Genomic DNA, 17,065 nt, shown 5'->3' with positions numbered 1-17,065 from the left:
TCATCAGCGACGGAATCTTACATGACAATAACTGCACATTTCATACATGATTGGAAAATTGTCAACTACGTACTCCAGACACGCGAGTTACCCGGTAGTCACACAGCTGAACACTTGCATGAGGCTTTGAAAACATCCGTTGCAGATTGGGGATTCAATCCCTTCACTATTGTCTCAGACAATGCAGCAAACATTGTTAAAGCCATTGGCATGTTTGAAAACACAATACACATTCCTTGCGTCGCCCATACTTTGAACTTAGCAGCAAAGGCAGGTCTGAACACAAATGCTAGTCTCAGCAAAGTGCAATCTCGCTGCAGACACCTCGTTGGTTATTTCAAAAGAAGTCCGCTGGCCACAAATGTCTTACATTCCAAACAGGAGTTATTGCAACTACCACTTCACAATCTTATTCAAGACGTCGAAACGCATTGGAACAGTACATACGATATGCTTACGCGTTTGCTGGAGCAAACTGCAGCAATCCATGCTGCGTTCACTGATCAAAGTCTTAAGAAAGACGCACGTGGCCTGGTTTTAGCTCCCTCCGAACAAGACCAAGCAGAACATCTTATCCGTGTCTTGCAGCCACTAAAGCAAGCTACAACCCTTCTGTGTGACGCTACTCTGCCGAGTGTTTCCATGGTTTTGCCAATGATGTACAAGCTTAGGGTTCATTTGACTGTCAAGGATGGGGACAGTGGGCTTGTTAAAGCTGTTAAATCGGCAATTTCATCTAACTTGTCCAAACGTTACACCAAAGACAAACTCAGAAAAACACTCGTAGCATCAACGCTGCTGGATCCACGTTACAATGGGATACCTTGTATCACTGAGGATGAAAAATCTGCAGCAGAGGATCAGCTACAAAGAGAAGTGACAGAAGTACATCGCAAGTAGTCAGAAACACCAATGCGTTTGAGCATAAAGCAGGAGAAAGCTGACTTAGCTGAGAGCGAACCAGCCCTTCCCGACTTGCCCCGATTGCCAGATTTTCCCAACGTACCAGATACTGCAGATAGTACAGATTCAAGCAAGTCTGGGGTGACAGTTGAGACTGAGCCACCCGTGAATAGGATCAAGACTGAATCTGACAGCATAAAATCGAAGTCACTTGGAGTTGACGACTGGTTCTCAGATGTCATTGTCACAGGAGTGGAGGAAGTTGCTGTAGATCATAATCAACGGGCAAGAGAGGAGATATGTAGGTATCTGAAGGAATCACGGCTATCCGGGGACATGTCTACCCTGGAATGGTGGAAGATGAAGGAAGTGGCATATCCAGCACTGTCAGTGCTAGCTAAGCGTTATCTCTCCATCCCTGCCACATCGGTCCCCAGTGAGCGGGTTTTCAGCACCGCGGGACTTGTTGTCAATAAACAATGAAGCAGCTTGAAAACAGATGTCGATAAGCTGATATTCTTGAACAAAAACCTTTAAAAGGTCTTTGATCATGTTGATCAGTGATGATTTTCATGTTCAATACCAAATGAACTCATTACTATTTGTCGTATTTGAGGCAAGTGACCTTGCCAGATACAAATAAGTTTTCAAGTGTTAGCGTTTTGATATTTAGCGGTACATTCACAAAAGTCAAAAACATGAAAAATGAATTGCTGTTAGGTATTTTATTTTTTTGCATTTACAAAATGAATTGATGTTAAATTTAAAACTAGTTCTTTATACTTTATACAGTTACAAAATGAATTGATATTACGCATTTTAAAGTTCATAGTTTGATTGTTTCTCAAAGTTGGTGACTGACACCGATTGCCGATATTCCAACTGAACGTTTATAAAGTTATTTTAAAAGTGCATTCTTCGTTTTTTTTTATTTCATGACTTAAGACTATTAGACTAATCAATATATAGTAATCATGAGAAAGTTTCGTAACACATTAGTGCTGAGACGATCATTACTACATTATTACAAGGGTATACAAACTTACATCGTTATAATCGCACGATGTTTGTTTAATATCAGTCTGTTACCCAATCTGTGCCCCACCACGAAAACGATGACGTAGCACTCACCTGACCTATTACGTATCACACCTGTGAACCTAGTACAACCTACTACGTAGCACACACCTGTACACACCTGACATTCACAATGGCGGAATATTTGATGATTTTTTATCTGAATAGTTTCGTGAATACTGTACATAAATGACAAACGACTATATCAGGTGAAATTACATTTAATTTCTCAATAATTCTCACTTTATACAAATAATAATTGTCTTTGACGACATGAATCTTAAACTCAGATTGTTCATCGCTAAAAATGCGATGTAACGTGCGTATTGTTGAAACACTGAGTCTCCGGAGAAGTGAATTGCCATTTTTCTGTAATGTCATTTTACCAAAATAGAATTCTTCGATATTTATCGGTTATTGATCAATATGTGACTACCGATAATCGATCTGAGTAATCCATATCGATAACCAGCCCTACCATATAATCTTGTAACATTAATTGCAACATTATTTGAGTCACAAATACCGAATATCAAATACAGCTTCCATCGTCTGAAGACGAAATATCCATGAAAATTAGCAAAATCTCATCACACGCCAAAAAATCTCATCGTTTTTGGACCAGGGAAGATTATCTCTCATAGGTAAAAATTCCAGGACAATCCCTGCTAAGTCAGCAATTGTACAAACAGTATTTACTAGTTCCTTCAGTGGGTGACTGAACAATGCCAGCTGTCAACAATATCTTATTTCATAGTCGGCAAAAAGAGTTATATCACTGCTGCCTTCCAATAGTATTCAGTCCTTGTTACTTGTTATTGTCAAACATGGCAATTGATAAAGATGGCAAAAAATTGTTTTGGTTATTTCTTTAATATCTACAAAGTTTTCCCTGCATAAATGTGCCACCACTCACCAGTGGGGTGAAATATGGTGATTTCTCAATGTTTCTACTCTAATATTTATCGATAATTGATCAATAATTTGTTGATCTCTAGGATCTGCATCAATAGCCAGCCCTAACAACCAGTGTAGATAACACTTTGTATGACCCCTAGTAACAGCTGACAATTGATCCTCACTGAGCCGCCTATTCAACTCTCCACTGCAGGGGTAGAAACTAACATACTTAGTCCACTAGTCCTTATAATGATAACCTATAGCAAACCCCTTAAAAATGACAAATTTCTACTAGTCCTTATGATACCTTAACTATTGGCCAGTTTGCAAGGACTACAGGACTGGTGCCAGTTTCTAACACTGCATTGTCTCACCAGTCAACAGCTTGAGTGTCCATCAGAACATACTCTATCATTAAAACATCCAGGACAAGTAGACATGACTAAAGATTTAAAGATGTATGCAATACAGATATCCCAACCTCAATTGAAGCTTTAGATGAATCAGGTAAAAAAAGCGAAATTTCATGTGAAAAAGAGTGATGTTAAGATACCATGCTATGATGCCTATACTTACGTGAAGCATGGGTACACGTGCATTGACGCAAGTAACGTAGCTCTCACGCAAGCCACACTATTTTAAAAACAGGGTGATAAAGCTCAAAATAAGCAGAAAAAATTACTCTGAATGCGTTTGATTAAACCTCGAAATTGAATATCAATCCAAACATTGGTGTTTCGAGTTCCTAGGAAATATCGGTGTACATGCAATTAGCTCCCTATAGAATGCTTCATGTGATCGGTGCATTAACAATTTGCTCTCCATGATATTTTATACATGTAAATAATTCATGAAAAAATGTCAAAAGTTGTAATTTGGGGCGGATAAGTAGGGTTAGAAAATAACACTAGCCTGTTAGCTCGGGGCTAGTATAAATTTCTGTTGGCTAGTATAAATTTCCAAATTTCCCCATTGTTTCAACATTACAAGGACAATTTATCTTAACCCGGGCTAGTGAAGCTTTTGTTTAAGTTTAGTTCTAACAGCGTAATAGTGTAATTTTAGGATCAAAAGTGTAATGGTTGCCATCTCAGGCTACATCATTGATCACTAAATGACAATCGTTGTATTACATTGTTTGTCAGTGTTGGATGTACATGGAGAATATAGTTGTCTACTTCACCACTTCACTGATCACTAAATGACAATCGTTGTATTACATTATTTGACATTGTTGGATGTACATGGAGAATATAGTTGTCTACTTCACCACTTCACTGATCACTAAATGACAATCGTTGTATTACATTATTTGACATTGTTGGATGTACATGGAGAATATAGTTGTCTACTTCACCACTTCACTGATCACTAAATGACAATCGTTGTATTACATTATTTGACATTGTTGGATGTACATGGAGAATATAGTTGTCTACTTCACCACTTAACTGATCACTAAATGACAATCGTTGTATTACATTATTTGACAGTGTTGGATGTACATGGAGAATATAGTTGTCTACTTCACCACTTCACTGATCACTAAATGACAATCGTTGTATTACATTATGTGTCAGTGTTGGATGTACATGGAGAATATAGTTGTCTACTTCACCACTTCATTGATCACTAAATGACAATCGTTGTATTACATTATGTGTCAGTGTTGGATGTACATGGAGAATATAGTTGTCTACTTCACCACTTCACTGATCACTAAATGACAATCGTTGTATTACATTATGTGTCAGTGTTGGATGTACATGGAGAATGTAGTTGTCTACTTCACCACTTCACTGATCACTAAATGACAATCGTTGTATTACATTATGTGTCAGTGTTGGATGTACATGGAGAATACAGTTGTCTACTTCACCACATCATTGATCACTAAATGACAATCGTTGTATTACATTATGTGTCAGTGTTGGATGTACAGTTGTCTACTTCACCACTTCATTGATCACTAAATGACAATCGTTGTATTACATTATGTGTCAGTGTTGGATGTACATGGAGAATATAGTTGTCTACTTCACCACTTCACTGATCACTAAATGACAATCGTTGTATTACATTATGTGTCAGTGTTGGATGTACATGGAGAATATAGTTGTCTACTTCACCACTTCACTGATCACTAAATGACAATTGTTGTATTACATTATGTGTCAGTGTTGGATGTACATGGAGAATATAGTTGTCTACTTCACCACTTCACTGATCACTAAATGACAATCGTTGTATTACATTATGTGTCAGTGTTGGATGTACATGGAGAATATAGTTGTCTACTTCACCACTTCACTGATCACTAAATGACAATCGTTGTATTACATTATGTGTCAGTGTTGGATGTACATGGAGAATATAGTTGTCTACTTCACCACTTCACTGATCACTAAATGACAATCGTTGTATTACATTATGTGTCAGTGTTGGATGTACATGGAGAATATAGTTGTCTACTTCACCACTTCATTGATCACTAAATGACAATCGTTGTATTACATTATGTGTCAGTGTTGGATGTACAGTTGTCTACTTCACCACTTAACTGATCACTAAATGACAATCGTTGTATTACATTATGTGTCAGTGTTGGATGTACATGGAGAATATAGTTGTCTACTTCACCACTTCACTGATCACTAAATGACAATCGTTGTATTACATTATGTGTCAGTGTTGGATGTACATGGAGAATATAGTTGTCTACTTCACCACTTCATTGATCACTAAATGACAATCGTTGTATTACATTATGTGTCAGTGTCGGATGTACATGGAGAATATAGTTGTCTACTTCACCACTTCACTGATCACTAAATGACAATCGTTGTATTACATTATGTGTCAGTGTTGGATGTACATGGAGAATATAGTTGTCTACTTCACCACTTCATTGATCACTAAATGACAATCGTTGTATTACATTATGTGTCAGTGTTGGATGTACATGGAGAATACAGTTGTCTACTTCACCACTTCATTGATCACTAAATGACAATCGTTGTATTACACAGGGATGTGAGCAGGTTTTCCAAAAAAAAAGAGGAAAAGTCTAGGGGGGTGTGGGGGCATGCCCCCCCAGAAAATTTTTAAACATTTGATTGCATTTTAAGCAATTTCGTGCAGTTTGGACAACATTCACACCAAGAAATGTAATAAGTCAATGGCCAAAGTCAATAAGTCAAACAAACAAGATGGCAGATGCAGTAATATTTCGAAGTTAAATCAGTACTTTTAAAAAATCGGGCATAGCTTCCGTGCACCTGGCTACCCGCCAGGTCTGAGAGCAATACTGCCATAAACTTCAACCCCCATCCCCCAGACACAAGGACAACTGTCACAAGCGTGCAATGTCTGACCCTTTCCCCATGTTGAAGCATATTGAAAAAAAATTACCTTGTACTTACTTACCTTTTGTTGAAAAAACCAAAACTCCATTGCAAACATAAGACATTTATACAACATATATCCCCATGTTATGGGTTTTTGGAAGCTGAAGAAACATTCACAGTTTTCTCGCTAATCACATGAACAACTGTAAAACATCTCATTCACTTACAGGCTAAAAGACAACTTTATCTTAAAAACAAGCCATCTGTGTGACGCCCGCACCCCACGATATAGTGCAACTATTCGTGATAGAAAACGCATGATGTCCGAAAACCTATGCTGCTGAAAGCTCTGATCGAAAACAGGACAATCCGATTGTCCGGTTTTCGATTATATTTTTCTGAGTTTTGTTTTTTTAAATCTTTGATTATATTTTTACGCGGAAGATGATTTTTCCCGAGGACTACTGTTTTAAAAAACGCGATTTTCCGCGTTTCCGCGGAGATTTCACATCCCTGATTACATTATTTGACATTGTTGGATGTACATGGAGAATATAGTTGTCTACTTCACCACTTCTCCCGCTTTGGTGGCAACAGGAAGTCAGCAAGGAGAGGCTTTCCTGAACATGACTGTCACACAAGGGTCAGGCCTGTGGGTGTCAAACTACTGCTTATCACCAGTTCATCTTCCTCTGGAGTAAACATGCTGTCATAATGACAACACCTCACTTTCGAGGACCCTTCAGTATACACTACACTACCAATCCCTTGGATAATTTTGATCAACTACAATCATTAGAGCTGCAAGGCATACCAGTACTCCATGTTTTAAAGTGTTCATGAACATTTATTACGATACATGTGGAAAATGCTGGTATATTGTGTTTCTCAAAATCATGCATATTTTTAACTTGTTGGCAAAGTTGACATAAGCAGATAAGTGACAAGTCGAAATGAAATCATGAAATTAGCTACTGATTCTTGTGATAAAAAAAACCCATAACCCATTTGCACGAATATATATATATATATGTGTATTACGTATGCGTTGGAACCATAACAATATCCAAAAAAATAGTGGACTACGAAGTTCTAAAAATGTGCGAGGGTGATATATTGTCCACTAGAGTTGCTTATATTCAGGATCCTCACAAATTACAGATGAACAAAAACAGAAGATATTGCCCTTCCCATCACAACACACGAATCATGACTGCAATAATATGCAATAAGAAAGTCAGGTCAATACCCATCACAAACAATTTGAAAATATTTTATATTGTAATCAAAAGTAATGTTCAGTGAACACTTCATATATATTTTCCACCATGAATACCTAAAAACATGACGGGGCACAGTTTGAACTGTTGTCTAATACAATGTCAGCTGTCTCGTATGTAATTGTATGGATGACATGCTTCATATGGCTCAGGAAATTTGAACAATATTTTTTATTGCCAAAAAAATGACTGACGTACAGGACTTGAAATGACGGCCGAAAACATGGCCCTTTATAAGCCTTAGTATATTTGTTGAAACACTACACAAGATAGATCAAGGATAATTTTTACTTAATTTGGTCTAGGTGGAACAAATGATTTTCAGGATAAATAAGTTGTCAATATCGTGATTCCATACTGTATGTCAATAGAGTGTTGGGTGACAAAGTGAAACAGTATTGCTCGGCCTGTTTTCAGTGCCACGTGTAGAGACAGCTGTCAGTGGGAGCACAAGAGCTGGAGAGGCCACATACTCACTCACACTGTCACATGTGTATCTATATACATCAGGCTGACAAGATCCAACTTTCATACAGTCATCACAATTTCAAAGAAGGGGGAACTCAGAGCTCGAAATAAGCTGCGTATTTGTGTAAAATATGCAATAAATCAACTAAAATATGCAGACAAATCAAATCCTAGCCTATCGAATATGCAACAAAAACTATAAACTATTAAATAAAATTAATACGTATATTAAAACTATTAGATAAAACGATTGCGTTTATTACAACTGTTACTGTGCGTTTATTACAACTGTTACTAAGTGTTAGATAAAATGATTGTGTATCAGCCGATCGCAAAATTCACTTACCGACAGTTACATTCGGAAAAGCTTGTGCGACAAACATACAGATAGATGTCTGTGTACATGTTGTATCTTAAACAGTTGCTGATTGCTGAGTAAAGAAATAGTGCCTTTCTTACAATGCTAGGTTCTACAAACAAAAATGGCTTCCTGGAGAGGGAGCCGCAATCAGATGCAGACAGGTAATGTCAGGTAAACTACTACTTATATAGTTTTAATGAATTACAGGGATTGTTACAAAACAGGTTTTCAAATTAAAATACCCAAATGTCAAGAAACAGGTGGGTAAACAAAATTTGAATACCTCTAAAACTTGTGGATCCCCAATCAAAATCAAACCCCTGGGTAAAATACCCAAATAACCAAAAGCTTATCTATAGCTGTGGGGGACTTAGAAAAAAATCACTACCAGTACCAGGGCTTGATTTAGCTATACATCTATAAAACATGGCACCAGTGACGACCTATTATTGAAATATGCAACCTGCTTCTTATTTCTACATGAATCAAGTGCATGTCCAAAAAATTCCAAAAATAAATTTACAGGGATTATAATAACAATAATAATAGTAAGGCTATTCGCCTATTGCTGATGCTGTGTGCAAGTCGTGTGGGGTGTAATTTCGTCTGTCTGCCATTTCGTTGCCGGTTCAACAATTACATACACCCGATTCATACTTTTTCATGTAACCATGTGCTGTCCGTGTGTTGACATTGTGCCTTGCCTTGCTTTTGCCTAGGACGATGAAATAACAGACTGCCATTTATTAAATGGTCTTGAATGACTACCGGAGACTTCTTTGTCTTCTTTTCAAACTTACTACTCCACATATCATCAAGCGTTGACCACACTCAGTACCCCTAAGCCTTATTTAGCATACTACTATGTCAGTCATCCCTGTGTTGTGTGGAACTCATGACACATGACAGTCATCTGGCGTCTGACATTTGACATATTTAGACTAGTTTATGCAGCTTGTGTTTCAACTTTGATAAAGGTATGGGACTGGTGCAACCAGCTTTCCATGTCAATATGGACCCGTGAAGATTCCGGGGTAGAATAGGTCTTCGGCAAACCATGCTTGCCGTAAAAGGTGACTATGCTTGTCGTAAAAGGCGACTAACGGGATCAGGTGGTCAGGCTCGCTGACTTGGTTGATGCATGTCATCGATCCCAATTGCGTGGATCGATGCTCATGATATCAATCACTGGATTGTCTGGTCCAGACTTGATTATTTACAGACTGCCGTCATATAGCTGGAATATTAAATAACAAACCAACCATGTCAATATACCCCTGATGCAGCATACATAGAGTTGTTTAAATCAAGCCCTGACTACTTACATAGTAACATCTATTCATTAAATAATTAGCAGAACTGCACGGTATAGCGGTATACTGCAATTTGCTTTTCAAACGATATGTATTGCAATGTTTTTTTTGTGTTCTGGTATATTGGGTCTAAAATATATACCATAACAAGTTCGTTGTTATAAATCGCCTCAACTTAAAATCTACACAAAAATTCATTCACAAACAGTTTCCCTTCGAAATTGATGGGCAAAGTGGCAGAAACGCAGAAGTGACTTTTCTCTCATGTTATCTCCCATGTATCCATGACAACAAAATGGCGGCGATTGACCATGTTGTGTAATATATACTGGAGTATGAAGAAAATAAGATCTGCATACACAATCTGTGTCAATGACTGTCAAACAGTTTACCTCCAAATATATCGCAATATATATCTTAATACAGATACTTGTATCACAATAAATTGCAATACCTACCCGCTGTAGGTCTCAAGCGATACAAAATGTCCGATTCGGAATTTTCTTTTTTACCACAGCACTTGCTAAACGTATGTAGATACATGTATTAAACGATCTGGTCATTCATGTGCTGGAGTTGACTTAAGTTATATTTTTATTCAACCATATGAAAAGTCAGAAGGAATGGGTGCATAGTCAGAAAGAAATGTGAACATTAGTGACTTGTAGTGTAACCATAGAGTTCCCCATAATCATTGTCATTAAACAATATATCACGTGACTAGCCACTGGTCCGGGTATTCCAGTGGGTACCCGGGTTCTACTCCATACCCACCCGACCCGGGTACCTGAGTTACCCGTCCCAGCCCTAGTACTAACCATTTCTCATGTATGTAATTTGAATATATTAGACTTACTTTAGATTTGATCAGGTCCTCTGTCCTTTGGTGAATGTCTTGGGACTTCTTCGGACGCATCAGAATGTAGATTTTGTCTATTTCTGGACATGACCTCAAAAGTTTCTCGATCAACACTTTTCCCACAAAACCTGACGCTCCTGTCACAAATATTTTCCTTCCTTTGTAATAATCACCAACGCACAATTCTGTGTGGTCGTCCATCTTGATTTCTGTGGAATCAGGGTCAACCGATTCTGTGGGAATATTCGAAGACTGTTGGATGTCCATTTACTCTCTGAAAAGTAAAATAATAGTTACAAGAAACACAACACAAGTTCTAAATGTACTGGTATGCTTGGAGTAGTCTGGACTAATGCTGATTTTATAGTGCTAGCCCACTGAGTTACAATGCCGCAGTTTAACATGAATACCCCACTCAGACACAGTATACTGACTCCAAGCTGACCAGTCCTTGTTTTAGCCCTTTAATGCCGAGCGCCAAGCAGGGTAACAGCAAGTACCATCTTTTAATGTCAAGTATTACCATGGTTACTGTCAAGTTCAGTATTACCATATTTACTGTCAAGTTCAGTATTACCATGGTTACTGTCAAGTTCGACTCCTGTAGATCCGGGTAGGGAACAAGTCTTCAGCAACCCATGCTTGCCGTAAATGGCGACTATGCTTGTCGTAAGAGGCAACTCAAGGGATCGGGTGTTCAGGATCACTGACTTGGTTGATGCATGCCATCGCATCCCAATTGCGTAGATCGCTGCTCATGGTGTCAATCACTGGACTGTCTGGTCCAGACTCGATAATTTACAGTCAACTGTCATTTAGCTGGAATATTGGTGAGTGCGACGTTAAACAGCAAAAAACGAACTGTCATGTTCAGTTTTGCCATGGTAGCTGTCAAATTCAGTATTGCCCTGGGAACTGTCAAGTTCAGTATTACCATGGTTACTGTCAAGTTCAGTATTACCATGGTTACTGTCATGTTCAGTATTACCATGGTTACTGTCAAGTTCAGTATTACCATGGTTACTGTCAAGTTCAGTATTACCATGGTTACTGTCATGTTCAGTATTACCATGGTTACTGTCAAGTTCAGTATTACCATGGTTACTGTCAAGTTCAGTATTACCATGGTTACTGTCATGTTCAGTATTACCATGGTTACTGTCATGTACATAAGGGTTACTATGATGCCAGTGGTTAAAACAGTGTAAATTCTGTCAATTCATCACAGAATTAACACGATGAAAGTACAAGAAAGGAAACTGTATCATATTTTGGACGACTTAAAAATTCTATTTGTGTAATATTCAAACGCAGGGTTTTACCTGAGAATACTTTTCAACACTCTAAGCTGACTCCCATACTGCTGAACCCCAGATCCCGACAATCTATACACTCATATGCACATATAGTCACGTGCTAATTAATATTCACGTCTGACTGTCCGCAGATGCGAGTAACTGAGTAAGCATGGTTAGAATACCTGATTTGTTTATCACTGTATATCTGGCCCTGTTGGCCAATGAGTTTCAGTGTTTGAAATAAAGCATCCAAGTCAAAGAGTCCTTGTGAAAGTGAAAGGGTCCTCATCCAGAATGGTGGAGATTGAGGGGCCGTTGTATTCAACTATGAGCCTGGCTGGGTAGCCTGTGGTTAAATCGGTTGCTCATCCCCCAGGGTAGCCATATCGTTACAGTGTGTGATTGTCATGCCGAAATTGGTTTGTTTCTCCACATGAGTACAATGTGTGAATCCCATTTCTGTCATGACTGATCACTTAGTTTGTCATCACATTTGGAGTGAGTGAGTGAGTGAGTGAGTGAGTGAGTGAGTGAGTGAGTGAGTGAGTGAGTGAGTGAGTGAGTGAGTGAGTGAGTGAGCTAGCTTATATCACGAGGCGGACACCATTGTATCCATGTGTGGAATCAAACCAAAACCGGCCAATAATCACACTTTAACCACTAGTCTACCCAAAGCTGTAACCATGGCAACATGATACAACATATGAGTGAGTGAGGTTTTACATCGCTTTTAGCAATATTCCAGCAATATCATTGCGGGGGACACCAGAGATGGGCTTCACACATTGTACACATGTGGGGAATTGAACCCGGGTCTTCGGCATGACGAGTGAACGCTTTAACCACTAGGCTACCCACCTCCTGATACAGCCAATGTACTGGCAGTCCAGGAACACAAACTGATACGGAAGCTATATGACTAGATAGAAAACACCTACTGTATTCGACGTAATAAGCGCCCCACGGCGATATTTGCTAATATATTGGCAAGTGAACAATCCCAATTAGCACCCCTTCTGATTGATAAATGTACACAAGACTTATTTATTCGTGAATAATATGCACTCGTGTGTTATATGCACCCTTAATTATGGGCAATTAAATTCTGGAAAAATATATCTGTTGTATATGAACAGTCAGGCCGTCAGCATAAACCACGAAATTTATCTTTCAACTCTTTTTTTCCCCACCAAAATAATATTCTAATAAGAGCCCCCTATTTCTAATTTTGAGAGCGACCTGGGCCCTTACGGAATACGGTATTAACATTAACGCAGTAGACACTGTAGATACTTTCTGAAACATCAAATTTTCAAAAGGTCATTTGATGAGTGAGTTGATGGATGCATAATGCAGTGTTCTAACACCTACTGGTGAGAACAAACACTAATCAGTGCACATCAACGACTGGTACTAAAATATTAACCAGCTTCTGTGGACGTGAGGTGAGATGGGGTTTAATGGCACCTTGAGATTATTGCACTTATACAGCGACATGCATGCATCAAATATCTCAAGCCAAACATAGAAACATAGAAATAGATAGTATTTCGTACTCATCCTGCAATATTTTCACTTGCCCTTTTAAATTTAATAAAGTTTTATGTTCTCCGTTATCATTACCATTTTCTGTAAGTAAACATTATGAAGTAAAAATTCACAAACATATTCAGTGATTTGGCATGATATTGTGCTGACTGAAGTTAATTCCTAACTTGTTTATCATGTTCACAGAACTGAACATATTTCCTACTTTTCCCTTGAAATCTTTAGGTTTCATTTCATATTTTTTCACATTAATTAATAATTATCATTTCATAAATGATTGTTGATGAAAGAGATCAGGGTTTGAAATGAGTCTAAATACTGAAATGTGCCATGTACAATATAGTGAGTGAGTGAGTATGGTTTTACGCCGCTTTTAGCAATATTCCAGCAATATCACGGCTGGATGTACAATATAGCCCTGCAGGGTTTTATCTTGACCTGCTAAGGGGCTGATATCCAGCCCTAAGTGTCCAAAATAACTGCCTGCCCACAGGCCCGTGGCTGGTAACTTTTCTATCGGACTGTCTAACATGTAAGAGATAATTTGAAGACTACTTACAATTTCAGTTTAATTATATCTCCTTGTAGATTCTCAAGTGATTGTTTGCATTATTTCAACTACATCAAGACATGAATTGTCTCTTACTTTTTGCAATTTTTAAAATATTCATACTGTCTGAATGCAGGCAGGTAGCGTTGAAGATGGGTCGGCAACAAGTATGGGTCACCTGTCTGACTGTCTTGCTGTGTTTTGAAATTATTTTAAACACAGGTCTGCAGCTATTGTCAGTAAGCATTCCCAAATTGGAATCCCAGTTCCTACTGCGCGCCAATATAGTAGTACCTAATGTGATGGCTTGGTCCATGTGACTTGTATTGATAACAGGACCAAAAACAGGGATAAGCTTAACTTACATTATTGTTTTGAATGCAATGCTACAATACAATAGTGGTGGTACGATACGACGATGCATCAGTGGATCGCCATATTTTACTTCCCGATACAAGGATTGATCACAGTTGCACACTAAGTTAAAAATATCGATTCATACCTTAAATGTTTACTTTAATGACTGTTACACCAAACACTAATTAGTTGTGAAAATTAGTAGTAAAAAGTAAATATTTTCATCCATTGGGCCATACTTGACACTGCCAACTGTAAATCATCACTGTGCCAGGTATTTGACTATCCTGTCTATGAAAAATATGGGTTACACTACAGATACGAGCACATATACAGATCGTAATACATATCGGATCGTGAGCAAGGTATCGTGATACGTATCGGACCGCACAGGTGGTATATCGTCCCAGCCCTACAACACAATGTTAAAGTAACTCTGAAGTGAAAATAAGAACAAAAAGATGTTTTTCCAATATGCCCATCACAGATACATCCCTGACCTGTTTGAAATATCAGATTTCCATAAATCGTTTGACCTACAGACCTGACCATGATGTGAGTATCAGTGTGAGTGTCCTTGCTGCCCACTGCCGAAAGGCTGATTCGTCCTTCGTACAGCATTTTATATCATCATACCATATCGGAGACTCAACTATTATCAGCTTGTTATCACTCGACACATATCATCACCATCATCATGATGATGATAACACATTGAACTTGTACAGTACATTTGTATTTGCATCCTGCGCAAAAATGGAAGCAGTACAATCATCCCCTTTATCAGAAAGCTACAAATTTCATCATGCTCATAACTTTGATATTTACTTTGACCCTACATATTTATCACTCAAAATCTTGCTACCAAGTTTAAACATGCAGATGCAGTCTCTTAGAGTGCAAGATAATGCTGGAGGTATTGATCAAGTAACATCCATCTAAGAATTGAGTTTCAGTACAACCTTGACCCATGTTGACCTTTGATATGTGAGATATAAGTTATTAATTATTAATCTAATTTGTTTAACGCTGCACTCAGCAATATTTCAGCTTTATGACAGAGGCCTGCAAATATTCAAGTCTGAACCAGACAATCTAGTGGTCGATATTATGAGCAACAATCCATGCTGTTGGGGTATGAAGACATACAACCCACCCAGCCTGAACACTGTACATTTCCTAGCCTCTTACATCCAGCATAGGTTGCTCGGACCAATTCCGATCTAGAGTCCCCACGGGAGAGTCATACTTACTCCCCAGTCAAGTTATTAACTGTGTTGACTGGGAGTTTTCAGTAATATTCCAGTAACATCACACCAAAGGACAACAACGGAATGACATACTGTACATGTTGTACACCATGTCAGGAAAAGTTAAGAACGGCACCAGAGTCATTGGAGTATTCAGCCTTCGAAATTCACGCTAGACCGCTCGCCAGTTCTGCTGTATCCATTTGGCCAAAGTGGACACCAGCTTGGGACCTTTTCTAACCCTGATTCCCGACAGGGGTAATAGTGAGTGTGTATGGTTTTACGCCGCTTTTAGCAATATTCCAGCAATATCACGGCGGGGCACAGCAGAAATGGGCTTCACACATTGTACCCATGTCGGGGAATCGAACCCGGGTCTTCGGCGCGACGAGCGAACGCTTTAACCACTAGGTTACCCGACCGCCCCGACAGGGGTAATAACCATGATCACACTTATATATATATATATATGAATTCCAACATGTTGAGAATATATCAGAATCACTGGCTATATTTTGTTTGTCTGTTTTTTGTTTAACGCCGCACTCAGCAATAGTCCAGCTATATGACATCAATCTGTAAATAATTGAGTCTGGACCAGACAATTGAGTGATTGATATCAAGAACATTGATCCATGCAATTGGGATACAATGACATGCATCATCAAGTCAGCGAGCCTGACCACCCAATTACGTCAGTCGCATCTTGCTTCAAGCATAGTCACCTTTTACGGCTAGCATGGGAAGCTGAAGACCTATTCTCTACCTGGATATGAACACAGCCATGTACATGTAAAATGGTACAGTCTGGGATTTTAGCCACTCGCCCAAAGCCCAAATCTAGCAAAAATATCTCTGGTTTATTATGATCAGCATATTCTAGTCCATATGGCATTACTAAAATCTACTAAAAACAATGCCAAAACACATGTTCAGGTTAGTAGACTCAAAAGCATTTGGCACAGACTGATAGTATAATCTTGATTTCAGAATTCACTGACGTTAAACACATATCATTTACGCAAGAAGAATTGTTACTTTAGACCCGTGAAGATCCGGTAGAAATTAGAATAGCCATGCTTGCCGTAGAAGGCGATGTTGCTTGTTGTAAGAGGCGACTAACAGGATCGGGTGGTCAGACTTACTGCCTTGGTTGATGCATGTCATCGATCCCAATTGCGTGGATCGATGCTCATGATATCAATCAGTGTCTGAGTGGGGTATTCATGTTAAACTGCGGCATGGTATCTCAGTGGGCTAGCACTATAAATCGGCATCAGTCCGGACTAGTACAAGCAGCCACACAAACACACATACGTACATGCACGTCGCTATATAAGTGCAATAATCTTGGACGCGACGTTAAACCCCATTTCACCTCAACCACAGATGGCAGCTTCAGCCTGCAGGAATTATATAACCCAAACATTGATTATTTTCAACTTCTCACATCCACACATGCAGTTTATTATCACCAGCATTTGTCAAATGGCTATTACAGCTGTGCCTGCATAATGTTTGGGATGTTTTATGTCGATGCCTAATGTTGCTACA

At 38.7% G+C, this 17,065-nt stretch overlaps 1 protein-coding gene across 2 annotated transcripts in view; it reads right to left on the bottom strand.

The window, feature by feature from the left end:
• The window catches only part of LOC124143167 (fatty acyl-CoA reductase 1-like), a 49,504-nt gene that overhangs the window by 30,377 nt on the left and 2,062 nt on the right, over nucleotides 1–17,065 (bottom strand). Inside the window, exons 1-2 of one of the 2 annotated variants that reach the window (XM_048385780.1) lie at nucleotides 14,806–14,861; nucleotides 10,506–10,782 (exon numbers count right to left, since the gene is read on the bottom strand). In XM_048385780.1, the coding sequence (XP_048241737.1) occupies nucleotides 10,506–10,775 (270 nt within the window). In that variant the 5' untranslated portion in view covers nucleotides 10,776–10,782; nucleotides 14,806–14,861. Of the gene's footprint in view, nucleotides 1–10,505; nucleotides 10,783–14,805; nucleotides 14,862–17,065 lie in introns of those variants that run through there. The other variant, XM_046512027.2, reaches the window with a different exon arrangement.

Source organism: Haliotis rufescens, unplaced genomic scaffold (assembly GCF_023055435.1).
Source record: "Haliotis rufescens isolate VD_foot unplaced genomic scaffold, xgHalRufe1.0.p SCAF_6, whole genome shotgun sequence".
NCBI classification, from domain to species: domain Eukaryota; kingdom Metazoa; phylum Mollusca; class Gastropoda; order Lepetellida; family Haliotidae; genus Haliotis; species Haliotis rufescens.
The sequence above is the reverse complement of the archived record's forward strand: the minus strand, read 5'-3'. Positions and strand labels throughout refer to the sequence as shown.